This window comes from Saccostrea echinata, unplaced genomic scaffold (assembly GCF_033153115.1).
Source record: "Saccostrea echinata isolate AGI-Se365-2 ecotype Australia unplaced genomic scaffold, CSIRO_AGI_Sech_v1 ptg000009l, whole genome shotgun sequence".
Taxonomy (NCBI): Eukaryota; Metazoa; Mollusca; class Bivalvia; order Ostreida; family Ostreidae; genus Saccostrea; species Saccostrea echinata.
Genome location: NW_026889758.1, coordinates 14,030,733 through 14,053,238, shown reverse-complemented (window position 1 = coordinate 14,053,238; position 22,506 = coordinate 14,030,733). Strand labels below are relative to the sequence as shown.

The 22,506-nt window shown below is 33.1% G+C and overlaps 2 protein-coding genes across 2 annotated transcripts in view; both read left to right on the top strand.

Moving 5' to 3' along the window:
* LOC133181828 (vesicle transport through interaction with t-SNAREs homolog 1B-like) overlaps positions 1 to 22,506 on the top strand; it is a 206,400-nt gene that overhangs the window by 38,910 nt on the left and 144,984 nt on the right. The window lies entirely within an intron of this gene.
* Positions 4 to 21,725, top strand: LOC133181821 (RNA polymerase-associated protein RTF1 homolog). Its single transcript, XM_061316443.1, has 16 exons — positions 4 to 197; positions 3,296 to 3,403; positions 3,991 to 4,123; positions 5,328 to 5,514; positions 6,299 to 6,513; positions 9,955 to 10,162; positions 13,404 to 13,487; positions 15,798 to 15,888; positions 16,069 to 16,151; positions 16,252 to 16,447; positions 16,668 to 16,745; positions 17,098 to 17,219; positions 17,794 to 17,929; positions 19,499 to 19,585; positions 20,144 to 20,306; positions 20,804 to 21,725. Exons 1-16 carry the CDS (start codon positions 120 to 122, stop codon positions 20,908 to 20,910), a joined length of 2,076 nt encoding a protein of 691 aa, XP_061172427.1. The 5' UTR covers positions 4 to 119; the 3' UTR covers positions 20,911 to 21,725.

Here is a 22,506-nt window from a genome sequence, read left to right as displayed (position 1 = left end):
AAACCTACAAGAGATGTTAGGTCGTACGACCTTCGCTATGGATTGTGGGTAAAAAGAGATATTTTGCGCTGCCAAAGAGTGTCCATGTTTTCAAATTGACTCTTACAAACCTGATTACTATGTCTAAACGAAAGAAGACGACTGCTCTGATTGATTCAGACAGTGACGATAGTGAAAGTGGCTCAAACCTTGACGAAGTAGGTTGAGCCTGTTGTTTTACATGCATTGTTGAATTGTGGATTAATATTTTAACACAGCATAGGCCTATACATTTTATATCAGTTCAGTATTATAAATAGAAAGGAAAAATAGAAAGATAAACAATTTTGCAAAACAATATCCAATTCCCCCCAGTTTTGATACATAAAACATTACTGTTCATGTTTTTACACATCTTCCCAATACTCTTACAGAATATTATATTTATTAATTACTCCATGAAAGCCCACTCATTTTTCTTTGCATACTAGCAAGATAATTTTTAAGACATTCACTGAATTAGTCATATTGGATCCCCGTCATATTAATTATAATTTAAGAATGAACGAAAAATTTTTGAGGATAATCAACACCGTTCATTAATATCTCTTATTTATTGCTATCACACTGAATGAAATAAGTAAACAGCTGGTAAAAGACAAAATGATAATGTGTAAAGGTAACCTGACTCTCATTTAAAAAGAATATTGATTATAGTTATAATACCCAAACTAGTAAACTTTTCCTTTTGACCAGCATGATGCATATACATTCATTTTAGAGTGAAATGAATTAGGGAAAAATTTTATTCCAAAAGTATCTAATCTTTGCAAGCATGCAAGCTTATGTAAAATGAATGTATATCTTAAGACATTTGAAATGTACATAGGTTTTATGGACTAAAACAGTAAAATATGCTTTTAGCAAACATGCTTTCAATGAATTCATGCTTATAGTGAAGTGATTTTCATTCCCCTTGGTTTTAAATATGTATTGTGAACCTGACAGACATAACAAATTATATGAGGTTTTGAGCTTTTTTTTTGCCCCAGTATGAGGTTTTGAGCCTTTTTGGTCCCAAAATCAAATTCTACGGATAAAAGTTTAGTTTAAAACTTGGATTTTAAACGAAGTTTTAAACCTCATTCTCTTAAAACATTCAATAAATGTTGTTTATTCAGTGAAAAACTGACAAAAATGATAGTTAATGAAGTGCATTCGGCGCATGCTCAGTGCCTTTCGTTCGTACTTAGGCATTTTTTCATGGTAAACTAATCAACGAGATGTCGTTGATACTGAAAGATCTAGCAAAAAAACACAGATGCAGCTGTCTTTCGTAATTAATCTAAAAGAACAAGACACTACCCCAAATCTCCCAGGCTGATGCTAGACTTACCATAATCAGTCAAATAGTGTGTGAGTACTAACCCAAATCTCTTGAATTGATGTGAGACTAACCCTAATCAGTCGAATACTTCTGTAATGACTACTATAGATTCCTAAATATATGCGAGTAATTAATTATTGCGTAATTTTGCGAGAAGCAGTGCTCGCAAAATGAAATTACCTGCTTTTAATTTTATGGTGCAAAAGTCCATTTAAAATCTCTTGATCAACTGTCCAGTCGTGAATTACTGTTCTCGCGATTTGACATCTAAGAGCCATTTATATAATAGTGTTGTACTTTGCATGCACTATGCCTAAATAGTAGTCAGGGTTTGACACATGGTGCACGAGTCGGAGGCAAGTGCACTATGTGTCAAACCCTGACTACTATTTAGGCATAGTGCATGCAAAGTACAACACTATTGTTATTATTATGCTGACTGTTGTATAAAAACGACAATATTTTCTCCCTTTCCAATGTTTCATCACCTCTTACATTCATGTTAGTACACCCCTATTATGACGTCTTATTGTGCTACATGTACGTCATGATCTTTTGTCTTTAATATTTTGATTGTTCCATGTACAGATAGTTGAGAAATTTAGTTGTGTGAAGGGTAAAAAATTGCAAGATACTATTTTATAAAAATTATTTTTTTTATTTTTTTTTCTTTTAGTGTAAAATCTTTGAAACTAAGTTTATATATATTATAATACAGTGTTATAAATAACGGCGTCTGTAGCGTAATCGGTAGCGCGTCGGACTGATAATCTTGGGGTCGTGAGTTCGATCCCCGGCGTGGGCGCTGTCGGATTTTCTTCAGAAAAAGAAGCCGTGCTCTATTTCGGCATAGTATGCTTACGCTATATAAATCCTTAGACCACTATGCGAAAATAGTTGGGTATTGACTATGTAGAGACAAGCTGACAGGAAGCATAATAATTTGCGATATCAAGTACTTGGTGTGTAAAATAAGGAATCTACAGTAACCAAAATCTCTCGGGTGCAAGACTAACCTAATCAGTCGATCAGTGTTCAAGACTAACCCTTTTCAGCTGAGTGACATAAGTCTCGTGTCTTAAAGTAAAATCTACCCAATTAACATGTTTATAACAAGCAAAATTGTCCATCCATAGCACTATGCTGTAAGTCTGTTTTACTGTATTGAGCCAATTAGGTTTTAAACCACTGTCACCTATTAAGGTTAACTGAAAAATTCATGAGTTAACCAATATTTTTTACCTCGATAAACCTGGTTACTTTCCAGTATGTATGTATGTATGTATATATATATATATATATATATATATATATATTTATCCCATGTTTACCCCTTTATCCTGTGGATATGACTCATTAGATAATTTTTTCATAATCCACAGTTGTGACGTCACAATGGTTTTTGCGTTAGCGCGATTAAGTAAAATAAAGTGGAGTCCCATATAAAACAGTGTAAAACATTGGTTGTGAAGTATTAAACATGGGATGAAAAGAATCTCCCATGATTTGTAGTTGGATATGACTTTTATCCAACTCGTTGTGTGTTTTTATCCCCTCGCCAAGGCTCGGGGATAAAAAACACACAACTCATTGGATAAAAATCATATCCAACTACAAATCATGGGAGATCCTATATATATATGACTAGCTTGTACATTTATGCACAACAAATTCTGTGGTAAGAAGAAGGAAATACAGAAATGAACTTTTTGAACAGTTTGCTCTAAGTAAAGATTACTGTGAAAGAATTTAAATGTAAAAGTCTGCTGATCTTCAATTCTTCACTAAATCTGTACTGATGTATTCCTACTAATGATGCTAAATTGTTCAAATGTTCACAAGTGTTAGCCTCTGACATAGTCTCTTTGGCACACACTTTCACTTTGAAAGTTTGTGAAATTAGATTAAGTTGAAGATGGGTATTTTCAGGATTTCAAAGCTCTGGCCAAGAGGAAGCGTCCAGCGGCAGCGGAGCCTCAGGCAGCAGCTAAAGCCAAGAGTGACTCGGAATCAGAGACATCGGAGAGTGACGAAGATGTAATTTTTTACATTAGAAAGACAACTAAAAATGTCTAACTTCAATGTATGACTGTATAGAAATGTTAAATTCTTTGATCTCAAAATTAAAGAATTAAACTTAAAAGGAGTTTTGACCTCCACATAACTGCATAGAATAATAATAATTACTGTATAAAGAGAAATTTTAGCGAGGATTCAATTTTGGCATTTTTATCAAGGGTGTTGAGATCGCTAAAATTAAGTATCACTAGCAATTTATTCTGCATTAGAAGTTACTGTTATCTTGCTATGTACCATAAAATTGCTAAAATTACTTCTTATTAAAATTCAATACTCATTTTTTAAGGACAAATCGCTGAATTTTCGTCTCCCTAAAAATTCCAATTTTGCTGTATTAATATGCTAAAGATTCTACATATATAAATGTAATTTAAAGTCAGTTTACAAAATTTTAATATACAAAGTCAAGCCCTTCTGTGAGTCTCTTACACAGTAATTATTGGTTTGTTAAACATGAGTATAATTTACCTAATCATTGTGAGAATACTGCTGACATTCACAATATTAATGAGGTTTACACTAATCTGTTATTATCTTTTGTATAGTGGAATTTTGGAAAGAAAGGAAGCAAGAAAAAGAAAACAAAATCTTCATCCAAAAAAACAAAGAGAAAAGCAGCTGTGTCATCAGATGAAAGTGGAGCAGAAAGTGACAAACAGGTGTCTGAGCCTGAAGAAGGTAGGACATAGAAACCAGGTGTCTGAACCTGAAGAAGGTATGACATAGAAATCAGGTGTCTGAGCCAGAAGAAGGTTTGACATAGAAATTAGGTGTCTGAACCTGACAAATGTATGACATAGAAACCAGGTGTCTGAGCCAGAAGACGGTATGACATAGAAATCAGGTGTCTGAGCCTGAAGAAGGTATGACATAGAAATCAGGTGTCTGAGCCAGAAGACGGTATGACATAGAAATCAGGTGTCTGAGCTTAGAGAAGGTATGACATAGAAAACAGGTGTCTGAGCTTAGAGAAGGTATGACATAGAAACCAGGTGTCTGAGCCAGAAGAAGGTATGACATAGAAATCAGGTGTCTGAGCTTAGAGAAGGTATGACATAGAAAACAGGTGTCTGAGCCTGAAGAAGGTATGACATAGAAATCAGGTGTCTGAGCTTAGAGAAGGTATGACATAGAAAACAGGTGTTTGAGCTTGGAGAAGGTATGGCATAGAGAAAACAGGTGTGTAAGCCTGAAAAATGTTTGACATTAATAGATGTCTGAGCCACAAGAATTTATGACATAGATTTGCTGCTATTGGAGTTGGGTATGAGAAATGTGAACTAATGATTAGAAAATATCTTATTACCATATCCATTAAAAGACAAATAAGGTTATGTTCTATTTAATATCTCTATAAGAATTTTAAACCAGATTTAAATTGCACTTACTTTAACCCTTGTTTGAGTTTTGCATTTGTTCCAATAATATATAAGCTTATCCAATCAATTAGACCAATTGTTTTCTTCCTTGATAGCGTCATGCTATACCAAATATTTAGATTAGTAACAAAAAAATGGGAATCACCTGACTCTCTGTGTGGTCACAGGATTGGACAAAATGGCCACTATAGATGAGGAAAAATGGCGAATTAGCATGAAATTTGATGACAGCTGACTATGTTATACAGGTGACATATTAGAGATACATTATATAGGATGTTTCATTGATTGGAAATAAAATGCCTGCTTAGGACAGGTGACTACTGGATAAAGGTGACCTCCATGACAAGTTTGACTGCATGAAGATGTACTTTCTTCCTCATAAAGGAACATGTTTGTAGTTCTTTGATACCCAAATGTAGATTTTTTATCTTCTTAAAACATAATTATGATCATACAGTAGAAGAAGAACATGTCCAATGTTAGGATTACCTTATTTGTAGGTGAAGTGTCATCCAGCGATGATGGAGCTGTCTCCGACTCAGATCAAGAGGAACAGTTTAATGATGGCTATGATGAAAATCTGATAGGGGATGAAGAAGACAGACTGAGATTAGAACAAATGACAGAGAAAGAAAGAGAGCAGGAACTATACAACAGAATAGAAAGACGACAGGCACTTAAAACTAGGTCAGGTGTTAAATAAAGATGTTAGACACTAAAAACTAGGTCAGGCTTTAGAAAAAAAAACAGGCACTGAAAAATAGGTAAGCATTGGATAAAAACAACAGGCAATAAAAACTAGGTCAGACTTTAGATAAAAACAGGCACTAAAAACTAGGTCAGGCATTAGATAAAAACAACAGGCACTAAACACTAGGTCAGACCTTAGATAAAAACAACAGGCACTAAACACTAGGTCAGGCATTAAATAAAAACAACAGGCACTAAACACTAGGTTAGACCTTAGATAAAAACAACAGGCACTAAACACTTAGGTCAGACATTAGATAAAAACAGCAGGCACTAAACACTAGGTCAAGCATTAAATAAAGTTGACAGGCACTAAAAGCTAGGTCAGGCATTAGATAAATACACAATAGGCACTAAACACTTAGGTCAGGCATTAGATAAAAACAACAGGCACTAAACACTAGATCAGGCATTAGATAAAAACAACAGGCACTAAACACTAGATCAGGCATTAGATAAAAACAACAGGCACTAAACACTAGGTCAGGCATTAGATAAAAACAGCAAGCACTAAACACTAGGTCAGACCTTAGATAAAAACATGCAAAAGCAGGGGACAAAAATTTGGTGTAAGTAAGGCTGGTGCCTTACTTATAGATAACATCTATAGTTGAGCTTCATAATCTTTGATTACCTATGTTTACATTTTGGCAAAGTGAAAATCAGAAGTCTTCAGTAAAAAAAAAACTATCATTTTGTTCTGTTTTTTGGTCTTTGCTAGATTTGAGATAGAGAAAAAATTAAAGCAACAGAAGAAAAAAGAGCAAAAGAAGAAGGAGAAAGTACTTGTGTCCTCTGTCCAAGACCTAAAAGATCTGAAATCAGTCACTCAAAGGAGTATCGAAAGACGTAAAAATATGGAGGAGAAGAAGGATAATAAAAAATTCTCTGCTCTTACAGACCTTATGAAGAAACGAGAGGAAAAAAAGAAAATAGGTGAGACTCTGGTTCTCTCTCCGACTCTCAGGAAAAAGGACTGTAGACAATAGGTCATGGGAGAAAAAAATGACTTTGAAAAATTCTCATTTTGAAGCTCTCTCATTGAAAAAAGGGGAAGAGCCCATCCATAAACAAATAAAAGAAGATATGAATTTTTTTTAAATATACATTTAAACTAGTGCTAATTGTAACGGGAACCGTTACAGATGTTCCCCAAACGGCTCCCCAATCCCTTATGATGCCCCATTCCCTACAACCTTCAATAAATTAGACAATACCTTTGTAATATAGATGGACACTTTAATTTTAAGGGTATATCATTGGAATACTACTCCGATATAGCTATATGGGTATTAGCCAGTCAAATTTCAGCGCATGTGCTTGCACATGTTTTCTACATTTTTCACATTTATTTTCTCATAGTGTCTCACAATGCATACATTTGTGTTAAATATTAAAGAATTTCATTGAAAAATAAGAGAGATGTAACCCTTTAAGTATTAGCCAATCAGAATTCAGCATACGCGCATGCATGGCCTTGCATTCAATTTTGATAGTATCATAATGTAGGAGCTCTATGTGCCTATCCATGTCGTAAATTTCATCCTGTTTTGTTGAAAACCAAGGGAGTTATAGACATTTAAAGTTTCAACCAATCAGATTGCAGCACACCTGCATGCGCGTGTTTTCAAGAAATTTCCTATATAGCATGTTGTAGCACCTTACAATATATACTTATATTCTAAATTTCAAAGTATTTTGTCAAAAAACAAGGAAATTATTGAGATTTTTGTATCAGCCAATCAGAGAAGAGCGCACGTGCATGCGCGTGAGTTCATGCTAATTTGACCATGTTATCTTGTTTAGACTACTAATATATCTTTATATTTTGAGTTTCAAAGCAATTCATCAAGAAATATAAAAGTTACGGCTTCATCAAGTATATCAGTCATTTCACTCATTGCACGCGCGCGCACGTGCATGCATGTGCGCGCAAAATGACCTTCGTTCCGAACACCTACACAACATGCCTATTAACCCTAAAAAGGTTTCATGTCAATCGGATAAGTGGTTCTATGAGAACACTCCCGGACAAAAAAGTACCGGAGAAGAAAGTAGAAAAAAAGAATAATAATAATAACTAGAAACTCATTGCGAGCAATGAGAGGTCTTCCGTCCGATTCTGAAAATAAAAGCAAAAATTCACTCTGAAAAAGTGATAAAAGAAATTCAGCGTGAAAATTCAAGAAAGCTAACCATTAACCATTCACTTCTTTGCATCACTTCCTGTCACGACCGGAAGTAACGGCGATACAAGATTTTCTCACGATTCAAATAAACTGATGACTGACTATCAGACCTGAAAGTTTTAGACTTCAGTCGTTTACTGTTGCCAAGCAATATTGTGAGAATAAATTCTGATTTTGAGGACAGGTAATCACTCGACCGGAAGTGAATTTTATTTAAAAAAAAATCTCTGCAAACTTTTTCAATCAAAAAGATGAAAACATACATAAAACTCCTAAAAGACTCTCTATTAACCCTGTAAATCCCAAAGAAAAATATTGAAAAACAAAAAAGTTGCAAATATAACATTTTTGAATTCACTTTCGTTTGCGACCGGAAGTAAGAACGACGAAAATTAATTGTCGATAAATATATCTACATTTGATGCTCTATCACCTCAGCAAGTTTCATATTCATATCTTTAGCCATTCTCTGTTGATACTGTTTACTTTCTTTTATTCTTTATGTATTCAACTTTTTATTTCATGTAAGTCCATATACAGGCATGTCCATGTAATCTTTTTCTGCACTTCTATATACTTCTGCATCAGACCATTTGTCTACTACGAAAGGTTGATCACGATACATTATTTCGCGCGAAATGTCACGGGTAAATATTCGCGCATATCCTTCGGAATGTATTTTCTATTGAATGGTGATGGTTTCAATGAAATTTCAAAATGTATGTTCTTATAACCTGAATATCGAGCTTGAGAAAGTATATTTATCATATTGTACTTATTATATATCGTATGGATAAGTAACACTGAAGCAGTGATTTAGGTAAGATTTTCTACAAGTTTTATTTTCCTGTTTACCCCCAAAGTGGACTATCCCGATTAGTTACACATTCATGGGAAGACTAGAATGTTTCGCCCAAAAACATGCATATGTCTCGTCCTGCGACGGTCAAGGAATCTGATACCATTTATGTTCAATAACAACATCTTTTAGAAAAAAAATATTTAAATCATTTTCATTAAACAATCTTTAAAAAAATGGTTTTCTTATTTCTGTTCATTTAATATGACACAAGCCTGCATGGGGAAAAAACAATGGCCACGTAATAATTACTATATATTGATTGCTTTAGTCAGGCAAGTTTCTTGAAAAGCTTTTACTTATAACCATGGTTTAGGATCAGTTTTTCCGTGGTGTAAAACAAAAGGTTGTAGTTATCGTATTTCCACATGTAGTCATGTCGTTTTTCTACTTTGAGATACAGACAAGAAAAATTATAGTAGACGTTTGAGGAAACCCCGGATTAAAACTCTATTGCGAAACAGAATTGCAACGTAATTGTGATGTGACAATCCAACATTTCCTTCACATTTCTTTGATCCTTATGGTACTTTCATTCAAACAAACGCTCGGCTGACTCCGTAAATTCTGACCTACTTATCGGAGTTTACAGAGACAGCAGCCATTTTGGACCCGCTTCAAATTTAGAAATGCGAATATCTAGAGTTTGGATTGATCAATTCTAAAATAAATTATATATAAAGCATTTTCAGAAGAGTCTCTATTAACCTTGTTAAAATAAAAGAAAAATATAGAAAAACAAAAAAGTTTAAAAATACGACTTTTTTAAATTCGCATCCGGTAACGACCGGAAGTATTGACGACGCACAAAAAGGTGATTCCCCTCATCTAGAAGACATAACCTATCATCTCTAACAAGTCTCCAGTTCATATCTTAAACCATTTTTGAAAAAAAGGGGGGACAAAATTTCATTTTAAAATCAGAAAACTGTCAATAACTTGGCACCAGAAGCGAGTTTTCCAAATTTTCCTTCTGATGAACAAAGTTCATTTGACGACGCATAATTCCTGAAAGTTTCATTTAAAACCACTGAATCGTTTTTGAGAAATCGCCTGCACAAAATTTTGGGGAAAAAAATAATAATAATAATAATAATAATAATAAGAAACAGTAGAATCACTATAAGGTCTTCCGTGAAGACGGAAGACCTTAATAATAATAATAATAATAAGAAACAGAGTAAAAACAATATGTTCCCAAACTTCGTTTGGGGAACATAACAAGAAGCTACATGTATATATGTGATTTAGAGTCATGTGCTTATTAAGATAGAAAAAGAAGTATTTGCTGAAATAATTAATAAATGTTTTCTTTTAATTGTGTAATAGCTGAGGAACAGATTAAAAAACAGGAAGAAAAACAAGAACAAAAAAAGAAACTGCTGAAAACAAGTGATATATACTCTGATGATGATGACGATGAAGAGGAGGATCCTAAATCTGAACCTGAAAAGGAGCGGGGAGATGATTCTGGATCTGAGTCTGAAAGCAGTAGCAGTTCAAGGTCATCTGCAAGGTCGGATTCAGAGGGGGAGGAGTAAGTGTTTTCTGTTTAATCTTTTTGTTACAAAATGAATGATTTAAAAGTTTTTTCCCATTTGACCTTGAACTGAAGTTGGAAATCTGCTTAATCATTTGGTATGTTTCTGGATTGTCATTTTATTTATTTTCTTTATACACCAAAAAAAGATATTCAAAAAAAGATAAACAAAAATTTTTTATAAGTACTGACTTGAAGCTGCAGGCACTTGTTTTTGTTATAATTTTTTATTACATAGTATAATAATAACACAAGGTATCCTACTCCAAATTACATGGAGTGATACCCTCCCCAGAATCAAAGTCATTTGCACTTGCAGAGAAAATGCACTGGCAAGCTCTTTATTACCATTCTCTTCTACAAAAAATTAATCTACAAAAATCAGTACAAGGGTATATATATTGTAGTTTTAATATGAATTTTTTACTATTATTTTCCTAAAAACATTACAGTGAAACCTGTCTTATCCCACATGTAGTGGGAAATAAAATCAGTGACGGATAAGACAGTGTGTCGGATTAGACAGTGTGTCGGATTACTCATTGTTGAATATTTCTGAGCATTATGATTAGCTGCAGGAATTTTTTTAGGGTCTCTCTGGGGCCGAAATTCGGCCCCATTCCCAATGCTGAAAAGTGCATGTTTTTCCCAATATTAAAGCAAAAAATTCCCTATATAAAAAAAGTATTAAATTGTAAATTATTAAAATAAAATAATGACAAAAAAGGTGTTTATGTTCTCTATGTGCGATGTACGAGCCATCCGAGGAGTTCCGAGAAGTTATTCGGAATACTACGGATGTTTGCATGCATACTTTTTAATGCGGGATCGATGTTTAAATATTAAAATCGGGATCGTTATTTAATAAATAAATGTGCATCATGTCAGTCTCTCCAATTGACTCCAGTTTACTGTGAGTTTGCCTAGGACGGTAATTTTCAGGCGCGGTTGAATCGCTTTTGTTCTTATAAATTGGTTAAACAATACCGATTAACCACTCATCTGGAACAAACCCACTATCAAATTTTATTTTAAAGTACTTCTTACATAAAGGTAAAAAAGATGACAATTGAACCAGGGACCTATATAGTATATAGGTCCCTGATTGAACTTATAAATGTTCATTTACAATCTTATCATACCCTGCGGCTTTGTCATTTTTAAGCTTCTGAACTTCAACAGCTGCTATTATTTCATATCACTAAAGCTGGTTTAAGCCAGTTTCATACTATGAAACAAGATATGTTTGTGAAACACTGATGCCCCCATATGGCAGCTTATGGCGAAGGTTAAAGTTTCTTCAAATGCAAGTCAAAATCCAGGCCAAAAGATAAGAGATGTTGATACCCAAAGAAAGGTCTTGTCTCGAGGAATACACCTGTGAAATTTGAAAGACCTAGATACAACTGTTCAGAAGTTATGGCGAAGGTTAAAGTTTTTTAAATAAAAGTCAAACGTCAAGGTCAAGGTCAAAGTGGTTGGTATCCAAAGGAAGATCTTGTCACAAGGATTACATATGTGAATTATGAAAGCCCTAGCACCAACCATTCAAAAGTTATGGCCAAGGTTAAAGTTTTTTCAAAAGTAGGTCAAACTCCTAGGTCAAGGTCAAAGGGTCAAAGTGGTTGGTATCCAAAGGAAGGCCTTGTCACAAAAAATACACATGTGAAGTTTGAAACCCCAAGCACCAACTGTTCAGAAGTTATGGCCAAGGTTAAAGTCTCATAAAATTTTGCAAAAGTAGGTCAAACTCCAAGGTCAAGGTCAAAAGGTCAAATATGATGGTACCCAAAGAAAGGTCTTGTCACAAGGAATACACATGTGAAATATGAAAGTCATAGCTCCAACCAATCAAAAGTTATGGGCTAGGTTAAAGTTGACAACAGACAAACAAACGGACAAACAGATAAACAGACAAACAGACAGACAGGACAAAAACAATATACCCCCGTGATCTTTCGATCCGGGGGCATAAAAAATAAGAAAAATGATTAAATATTTGACTTTTGCCTGTTTTTTCCTATTTATTTCTATGAAGATATTTTTCCCAATTTCAGCCAAATATCGCTATTTTTCCCAATCTTGACGACCCCGGCCCCTGGAATCAAAGGGTAAAAAAATCCCTGGCTGGATGACTTTGTACAAAAAAAAAATCATTTTTCATTAGGTTTACAGCACATGTGTTTTTATTGTCAAAGTATTTGCATAATTGTGTGTTATTTGTATAAAATATACCTTCGGCTGACTAGTATTTTTTTTTAAAAACAGCGTTAGTAAACTCTAGTAATATACATTGTACGATGTTTTTTTTTTTTTAAATGGAACTGCAGAGATGTTGCAGTTTAATTTTTAGCATTTTACTTACTGACAGTAGATATTAAAATAAATATTTTGTCTACCTTCTCTACACAGTGGTATTTTTTTTTCTGCACTACATTTTTGTCCAGTTTTTCTCCATTGTTTACTTGTGCATTTAATATTGTCACACAACTTTTTATACAAACAAGATGTAACTCTAAAACATTGTGATTGCAATTGAATTTCAATCAAACAGATGCAATATTTTAAAATTTGATGGACAACTTAAAGTGGTGTTTGGAGTGTACAGTGGTCGGAATATACAGTGTTTTAATCTATATAAATTAAAAAGAAATATGAAATATTTGGGAATATTTATAAAATATGAGCTCGGAAAGTTCAGTGTGCTGGATTCCACTGTTGTCAGATTGGACAGTGGGCACTGTACAATATTTTTCCAATGTAATTTTAGAAACAGTCTTTTAGCTAATCAAAATTCAACTAGATATTCTGCCAGTGATGAGTTCATGGAACTTTGTAGTGTGAAATGAATTTTCCAGTTGGTGAGCAGAGTTTGGACACTGTTTCCATAGATAAAAGAAAAGAGATTAAAAAAAAAAAAATAATAATTGTGGAAGAGAATGGTAATAAACACTTTACGAGTACATTTTTCTCTGCAAGCATAATGGTTGCAATTCTGGGGAGAGGGTACTCCATTTAAATTCAAAGTTAGATACCTTATGTTATTACAAGTGCCTGTGTTTAATGTAGATGAACATTATACAACTGATCACAATTTAAATCTTTCTCATCTGAATTTTTTTTTCTCATTCTTGCATCAGTTACCAGTAAAAACATTTAAGATATTTACTGCAAAATTTTATGGCATTCGTTGCCATAAATTTAATTTTCAATATATGTTGGAAAAATCTCATTATAGGTCTTATGAATCAAGGAAACCCAAATTTGTGTCTTGTAAAGAAGATCTCTCCAAGATTCGTCTGTCACGACACAAGTTGGAAAAGTAAGTAAATGAAGCAGAATTTTTTTTCTGTCTAAAACTTAAATATTGCAATAAATGCTTAAAATTGTAAATGAAATGGGTTTAAAATATGTGTGTACATCTATTTTGGTTGTCTTAGAATATGCTCTTGGTCAGCTTCCCTGAGCCGAAGGCTCAAGTGAGCTTTTCAGATTGAAGGGTGTCTGGCATCTGTCTATCATCCGTAAACTTTTCATATTTTTGACTTCTCCTCAAGAACCACTGGGCCAATTTTAGCCAAACTTGCCACAAAGCATTCTTAAGTGAAAGAGATTCAAGTTGTTCAAATGAAGAGCCACAGCTGCCGCACTCTCTTTCTAGGATAGATAATAAGTAGGGATGTCAACGAATATTCGAACATTCGAATATTCATTCGATGAGTTAATATTCGAATATGAATTTGAGATTCGAATATTCGGTGGTTTTCAGATTTCACAAAAAAGGTAATAAATTTTAATTAGAACAGTTCTGGAATTATCCCCGTTTTATTTACCAGCGATCCCCTGATTCCTTTCGCTACTTTCTTGTCTTATAGATCTTCCAATTTTTTTCATTTTGAGTAAGGTATAAAGAAATAGTAAGGTATATAGAAATAAACAAGGACTATTAATGTATGATACAAAAAGTACTTTCAGTAGTTTAATATGATCGGATCTAGAACCGAGGACAATGAAATGAAACCTTTTTGAATGTCTAAGAGACGTGAAGGATGTACTTATGAAAATAATTTTTATTGATCATTGAATTACATCTTTGATAGAATCAGCCTGTAATATTGTAAAGGGCTCATTTTCAGAATAATGCATCAATTACTTGATTATCTCGGGTTAAATATGATTTTAAAAATTTAAAATCATTATCGGGAAATTAATGAGCTAGGAAAATTGTCCATGGAATTGTTTGTTTATATTGTCAAAACATTGTATCAAAGATTATATTACATCTTTTATTAAGCAGATAATTGTAATTAATTACGTGTTTTTGAATCTGAAGAGTAAACGACAATCTTGCCCCTGGTTAAACCACTGGTTCGTTGGTTTGAACTTGTATAGATATCATTTGTTACATTTATATTTCGGTTGTATACACTTAAATCAATCATTTATTTCAAACATTGACAGATGTCAAATGTAGAATTCCTTATTGTGCGCCTACAAAAGTCTATGTCCAATTTTACTTCCAAATACCGACGCAAACCTGCCATGAGAGTATAATGATGTACATTTGAAATTAACTAAATTTTATTTATTTTATCGAATATTCGAATATATTCGAATACTTTCATTGAATATTCGAATATGAATAATGGACAAAATTGACATCCCTAATAATAAGTCAAAATTTAATGACATCTTTTAAAAATCTTCTCTAGAACCAATAGGACAGAAAAGATGAAACTTAGGTGAAAGCTTCATTACATAGTCTAGATTCAAGATTTTTCAAACCATGACCCCTAGGGTTAGTGTGGTACCATTATAGGTCATCAAAGTTTTACATAGAAATATACAGGAAAAATCTTTAAAAATCTTCTCGAGATCAACAAAGCCATGATAGTCATATTTATATGGTAGCATCCTTGGGTAGTTCAGATTCATATTTGTTCAAACTATGACCCCCGGGGGTAGGATGGAGCCACAATAGATCTAACTTTTACATAGAAATACATATGGGGCAACAATATGTGATCAATGTTTAACAGAGCAAAATATAGGAAGAATCTTAAAAATTCTTCTTCTCGACAACAGCAAAACCAAGATTAGACATATTTATATGGAAGCATCATCAGATAGTGTAGATTCAAGTTTGTTCAAATCATTATGCCTGGGGGGAAGGGTGGGTCACAATGAAGATAAAAGTTTTACATAAGAATATACAGGAATTTTTATTTTTATAACTTTTACTCAAGAACAGCAAAGCCATGATTAGTCATATTTATATAGCACAACTTCAGGAAGTTGGTTTCAGATTTCTTCAATTTCTGATTCCTGGGGCTAGGATGGGGCAACAATATGTGATCAAAGTTTTACATAAGAATATATGGGGGAGGGGGGGTGCTGATGGAGAATGGCAGGGCCATAGTATCTCAGGTGAGTGATGTGGTCCATGGGCCTCTTGTTTTTATAATTGAATAAGTATTGCAGGAAAACTATTTAAAATAATGATTTTACTACCAAGTACAATGTACATTTAGCCACTGAAATTTAGGCCATGATTATTTTCATGATTTGGAAGGGCTACAATTATAAATCAAGTGACAAAAATCACTTTACATTATTTTCTTTACGTCGTTAGATGGTGTCACATGCCATTCTTTAAGAAGACGGTGTGCGGCTGTTACGTGAGAATTGGTATTGGTAACCACGAGGGGCGCGCGGTATATAGAGTAAGTCACAATCCTATACCACAATGGAATGAATTCTTTCGTATGGAAGAATCAAATTTTATAAGTAATATAAATGTTCATCAAGTTGAGATTGAAGTAACTTATTAAATCTAATAATCTAATTTATTCACACAGAATATACCCTGTATATTTTTTAAAAAGAAACCTTTTTTTTGCTAGATCGCTGAAATTGTTGACACAATGGAAACTGCAAAAATATATCAGCTTGGTACAACACGAACAAATAAGGGTCTCAAATTGCGGTAAATAAATGTACTAAAGGATGTATTTGTGAAAAACCAACATTTTTCAAATATGTTTTATTTATCAGGATGATGACTGCTTATTTGGAAATAATTGCAGGCATGGACATTCTGAACGTGTTTATCGACTGGAATTTGTATCTAACCAAGATTTCACAGATTCAGAGTTCTTTAAATGGCAAGAAGCAATGACTCTTGGAGACATACCTTTACCTACACTTCAGGATATAGACAAGAAGGCCAAAAGTATTCAGGAAGCACTCAATTACAAGTTCAAAGAAAATGATATCGAAGAGGTAAAAGTTTTTAAAAAGTTGCGAATTAGCACTGCACTGGAGTGGGTGCAGTAACATACATGTGGATTTAAAATAGTAAATACAGTGTATCTTTGCTTTATAAATGTATGTAAAATTTCTTCTGTGTAAATTATACAATTTTTTTGAAAGACATGAATCTGAGTACATCTGTTTCTAGAAAGGATATGACTTAGTACTGAAGATTTTCATGCTTTTTCAGATTGTTGCTGAGAAGCAGAAATTTAAAAAGAATCCTCATAATTATGCCATTAAGAAAACCCTCTTACTCAAACAAAAGGTAGGGGCACTTGTTTTCATGTTTTAATGGTTTTGAATTTATTAAACATCATCATTTGAGTATAGAATTGGTTGCTACACAATATCATTTAAGTAAAGAATTGATAGTTACACATTATCACTTAAGTGTAGGATTGATTGATACACATTATCATTTAAGTGTAGAATTGATTGTTACACATTATCATTGGAGTGTAAAATTGATTGTTATTGAAATAATTTAATCTGAGTTGAGAATTAAGTTTCTGACTATGTTCTTTGAGTTTACCTTAATGTCTTCTACACTAGAACTAAATTTCGGGCAGTGTCATCTGAGGAAGTAGACACACGTCTTTGACATTTGTTTTTTACAGGAAGCAGCTGATTTAGAGGGGGACACAGCAGCTCAGTACAAAATCTCACAGGAGCTAGAAGAATTGGAAGAGAGGGCCAATGAATTGGATAGGAGGAGAACTAACAACATATCATCCATTAGGTAAGGGAGAAGATCTTGTAGATGTGATATTGAAATTGTTTAAACATAGACTTATAATCTTCTGGTAATTAGGCATATATCAGTTCTGTATCAGAGAGATGTCCATTAGTCGGGCTTGAATTTCAGATGTATCCTTTAGGTAGACCTGGATATCAAATTTATATGTCAGATTTATCCATTTGATACCTGATAGGTGGATGCCAAGTATATGACATACCGTAGATTCCTGTAGCTGCCAGATTTATGACACTAGTTATATGAGTTTATATATCAGGGAGATTTCATCTATTAAGTCTTTGATGATTTGTTGATATAAAGTATTCACAGATAGGATTAACTTAGTATTTTTATCATAAAATTATCATGTTCTGTGTATCTACTAGTGTTTGTACCACTGAAGTGCAAAGAACAGAGAAGGATAGTCCAATTTTATTACTGTGGCCAATTTTTTCGAATCTCTGTCCTTTGGTAGGTCTTGCAGTGTTCATAAAATTGTAGTACCTGGTACTACTTTTGATTAGAATATAAAATTAAGTATATAACCCAAACTAAACAATTTTGTGGTTGTTCTTAGTTATATCAACCAAAGAAATCGTTTGAGGAACCAAATCCTGGCAGAGGAGGCATCAAAGAAGGAGTTTTTAGAGATGAAGAATGCTGTAGCTGATCCCTTCACTCGACGCTCCTGTCGTCCAACACTGGTCACAAAGGTAAGTCAAATCCTGTCACAAAGGACTCTCAACTCCCTCATCATAAATCTGTAAACAGCTTCTTACCTCCCGTATAATCTTACCAAGTCACAAAGGACTCTCAACTCCCTCATCATAAATCTGTAAACTTTTAAATTCTTATGTCCTATATAATCTTACCAATCACAAAATGAAGTACTGCTAAATCCCTGATCATAAATATTACCTAAGCCTCTAACCTTCACATTTAAAGAGTTACACTTTTGATACTCTAGCTCTGTTCTTCACATTAGTTACACTTTTGATACTCTAGCTCTGATCTTCACACTAGTTACACTTTTGATACCCTAGCTCTGATCTTCATATTAGTTACACTTTTGATACCCTAGTGCTGATCTTCACATTAGTTACACTTTTGATACTCTAGCTCTGATCTTCACATTAGTTACACTTTTGATACTCTAGCTCAGATCTTCACACTAATTACACTTTTGATACTCTAGATCTGATCTTCACATTAGTTACACTTTTGATTCTCTAGCTCTGATCTTCATATTAATTACACTTTTAGTACCCTAGCTCTGATCTTCACATTAGTTACACTTTTGATTCTCTAGCTCTGATCTTCATATTAGTTACACTTTTGATAATCTACTCTACAGTAATCCTTTGCTTAAGGTGTCTTTGAATTGAAATGGTATTTGTGTCTGATCCCTTATAAACATGAATTGCTTGTTTTTATTTATTTGGATTAAATTATCTTTTCCTTTTCACTGCAGAAAATCCTGCATGCTATAGCATGTGTATGTAATAAGTAGTTTTTTTTTGTTTATTTATTTATTTTTTTTTTTGTTAAATTTTTTTATTTACAAGAAGTAATACTAGTATTTATTTTGTTTAAACACAATCTATTAGTTCATAGTTCAATGAGATAAAGGAGAATATTGAATAAAGCTGTATTATTTATTCATTCAAGTTCTTGTTTAGTTTTTATGTTTCTCCTGTTCTGCATGCTATTTTTTAAAGTCTTTTTCATCATTGCTAAAAAAGAATTGCAATTTTGAACATTTAGAAAATTTTACAATCTATTACCAATTGGAAAAGAGTTGTTTGCTATTCAGGTGCCTTTTCTTTTCCAGGATTCTATACATGTGAACTTTTTTTCCTAGTGGCTGTAAACTCAGTAATCTGTTTCCCAATAGTACCATAGTTTCAGTAAATTTTATAATTGTTATCATGAAATTGTATTGTGCTTCTGGGATCTAGAATACTTGATATGACTTTTCAATGGTTTCATAAACAGTTCAATTTCAAGCATCTTAATAGTGTACAGTATGTACCGACAATCTTCGTTTGAGTATGGCCAGCAAGTTGACCAACTTTTAAAGTATACTGACTGACATTGAAGCCAAAGGACAAAACATTTCAGAATTGTATATTGTTTACTGTAAAGTTATTAATTAAATTCATCTTACTTGTGAAATTAAAATTGTCAAAGCTACCATCACAATTTTTGTATCCATTTGATTCCACTGACCAGATATTGGGTGTAAGTAAATTTTATATAGTAATGATTAAACATTTTTTCAGGCCCGTGATCCAGAATTGGAGGCTAAAGTACAAGAAAGGATGGCAGAAAGAAGAAAACTTGAAGAGGCCTCACGTAGGAAATCTCTGGTAATTTCCTTATCTCTAGCACCAAGAGTAGACAGTGGATTACCCTCCCACCCCACCCCAATCCTGGCAAGCAGAGTTGGGAAGTATCTAAGAATCACCAAATATATCCATCCCCTCTTTCATGAAAGGGAGAAGACATTAAACCTCATTCATCTGTCTGTCAGTCTGTAGCAAAACTTCAACCTTGACCATAACTTTTGAATGAAAAAAAGATGTGGCTTTCATATTTCACATGTACATTACCTGTGACAAGACCTTTCCAAATATATAGTTATTTTTTGACCCACGACCTTATCTTAAAGTTTGACCTATTCTTAAAAAATTTTAAAATTGTAATAAACTTTTGAATGAGAAAAGATAGGATGTTCATATTTGACTTGTAAATTATCTGTTGGTTGGATTTGTTTCTAAAATTCTAATTTTTTGAGAACATTTAAGGATTTTTTGTGAACATTCAACAATTTTTTTGTGAACATTTACAAATTTTTTGCTAACATTTACATTTTTCATGTCATCCTTGTCAGTAGTAAATTTTAATGGTTCTGTGGTTATGCACAGGAGGAGATTGCTAACAAAGAGAGAGAGACCAGTGATCAAAACCAGTTTCACATCCATTTATCTGGAACAGGGCTAGAAAAACCAGACCGGCGGAAGTCCTCAGAGGACTTGTTTGCTGTCCATGATTTTAACATTGAAATTGATCTGGATGTCCCTGCTACCAGTGAGTATTAGGACCAATATGTAGCTCTGATTGTCATTTGTGAGATCTGGGGCTCTAGTGTGGCTACAAATGAATTTATTGTACCACTTAAAGGAATTGACGATTATACCCATTTAGCAAAGTAAGAGGGTATACGGGAATTAGTATTCATGTCTGACAATCCACATTTTCTGTAGTCTCAATGTCAGCATTTAGATATGTTCATATTCAACAGGAGTGATGTTCAAACCAAGTATGTATATATGGATGCAGACTGATGCATGATTTGAAAGCTACATCACACCTGCAATTTATGCTTAATTGACTCATGTGAAGGCCATTATTTAAATTCGCTCACAAGTGATACCAGTGCTTACCTCTGTTCAGTTCAAATTCATATACTTTTGTAGGATTGTTTGAAGTAGTACAATTGTGCTATTTTAAAGTATCAGAAAAGTTCAGCCAGCCTTTGTCAATTTCCAGGAGTCAGTTGCTGAAGCAGTTGTTTCTTTTTTCAGATCCAGCAGTGGCTGCCAACAGTAGGAGCCTACAACCAGTAAAGGAGGCAGCCCCCAAACGCTCCCTCAATCTCGCAGAGTACAAGAAAATGAAAGGACTTATTTAGGGAAAACACGGGTTATAAGTGTGTGTGAGAGAGAATGAGAGATGATTGAATAGGAAGCATGAGAGAGCCAGAGAATTGTTGTATGTTGTGTTTCATTTCAGCCTCATGATTCGCTCTATCTCAGTAATGGACAGGTTGTTTATTCTGTGAATGAATTGCTCTGACACTGAAAAATAGAATTATTTCATTGGAAATTAGAAAAAAAAAATAGAGTATTTATTTTTCAAAGATATTATAAAGACAAACCCCAAATTCTAAGCATTTCTTAGTGTTTGTTAGTATGAATTGACATTTTTGTACATTTTTTCAACTTTTGTATAGTTTGCTAATAAATATTGAAGCATAAGAGTTTTCAGGTGTATATAGTTAACACGTAACTTATAAATATAACCCCACATAAGATTGCAGGTTTTTTAATACATTTACTGCTGTACTTGTTTCTTTTAAAATCTGTGTAAAAAAAAAAGAAACAAGTGTTTAAATACATGTCATCCTAAAATCCTCTGACCAGCCACTTTATATGTTTTTCATTGGTTTTTTATTTGTTTTTTGCTAAAAATATGTAAGTATTTACATGTGACAATATCACTGAAGTTCAACAGTTTGAATGTATAAAACATTGTTTGATGAAACAGGGTGGAAAACTTTAGTGTCAGAGAAACAATTTTGTTCAAGAAATGAACTTCCTAAGTTTTCATTAATTCTACATATTTGAACATGTAGTGGTACTACTGTCATGTCCAGTGATGAAGACACACCAATACTTTATTGTAGTGAATTTTTGTTGAATAAATTTTTTTTATATATATGATAAAGGTTTGTGACTTTTAAATGCATATGCTGAGAAGACATAAACAACTTTGTTATTTACCAAAGTGGCTCTGATATGAGAAAGGCTTTAGATTTTAGCATTTCGGGAGTATATTCTTAAAGGGGGGTGGGGATTATGTACATGTATAAATGAAATGTTTTTTGTTATATTGGACACTATAAGGGATGTATCAATCTTCATTTAAAAGTTTTTACACACATGGTTTACAACTTTTATAAAAAGAGATTTTAAGTGATGAAATGCTGAACAAATTACATACAAGTGATACGATACAGGGCAAGGCATATGGATCTCATGTTGTGTTAAAGGAATGAATAACGGTAGGTATTCACAGTCTTAAAGATATAATGGTTGTTACAAAACCATATATATATATATAAAGCACTAAAAATGACCAACGACACGAACAGTAATAATTGACAATTATTATTGTTCGTGTCGTTGGTCATTTTTAGTGCTTTATATAAATTTCCATCCGTGACCTTGTATCTACTTAGTAGATCCGACACTTAGGATATACAGTGTTGTTGGTTTTTAGTGCTTTATATATATATATATATATATATATATATATATATATATATATATATATATATATATATATATATATATATATATATATATATATATATATATATATATATATATATATATATATATACACACTAGACAAAATTGCTAACGCACCACCTAAATAAATTAACATTTTTCTTTTCAAAACTTGTTTATGATGTTTTTGATATATAATTATATTACTTTAATAA

Excerpts from the sequence above, each read along its gene's own strand:
- LOC133181821 (XM_061316443.1), top strand. The coding sequence starts at position 120 with ATGTCTAAACGAAAGAAGACGACTGCTCTGATTGATTCAGACAGTGAC. Across the intron at positions 5,515-6,298 it reads CGACAGGCACTTAAAACTAG|ATTTGAGATAGAGAAAAAAT; the intron begins GTCAGGTGTTAA and ends GGTCTTTGCTAG. Across the intron at positions 13,488-15,797 it reads TCACGACACAAGTTGGAAAA|ATGGTGTCACATGCCATTCT; the intron begins GTAAGTAAATGA and ends TTACGTCGTTAG.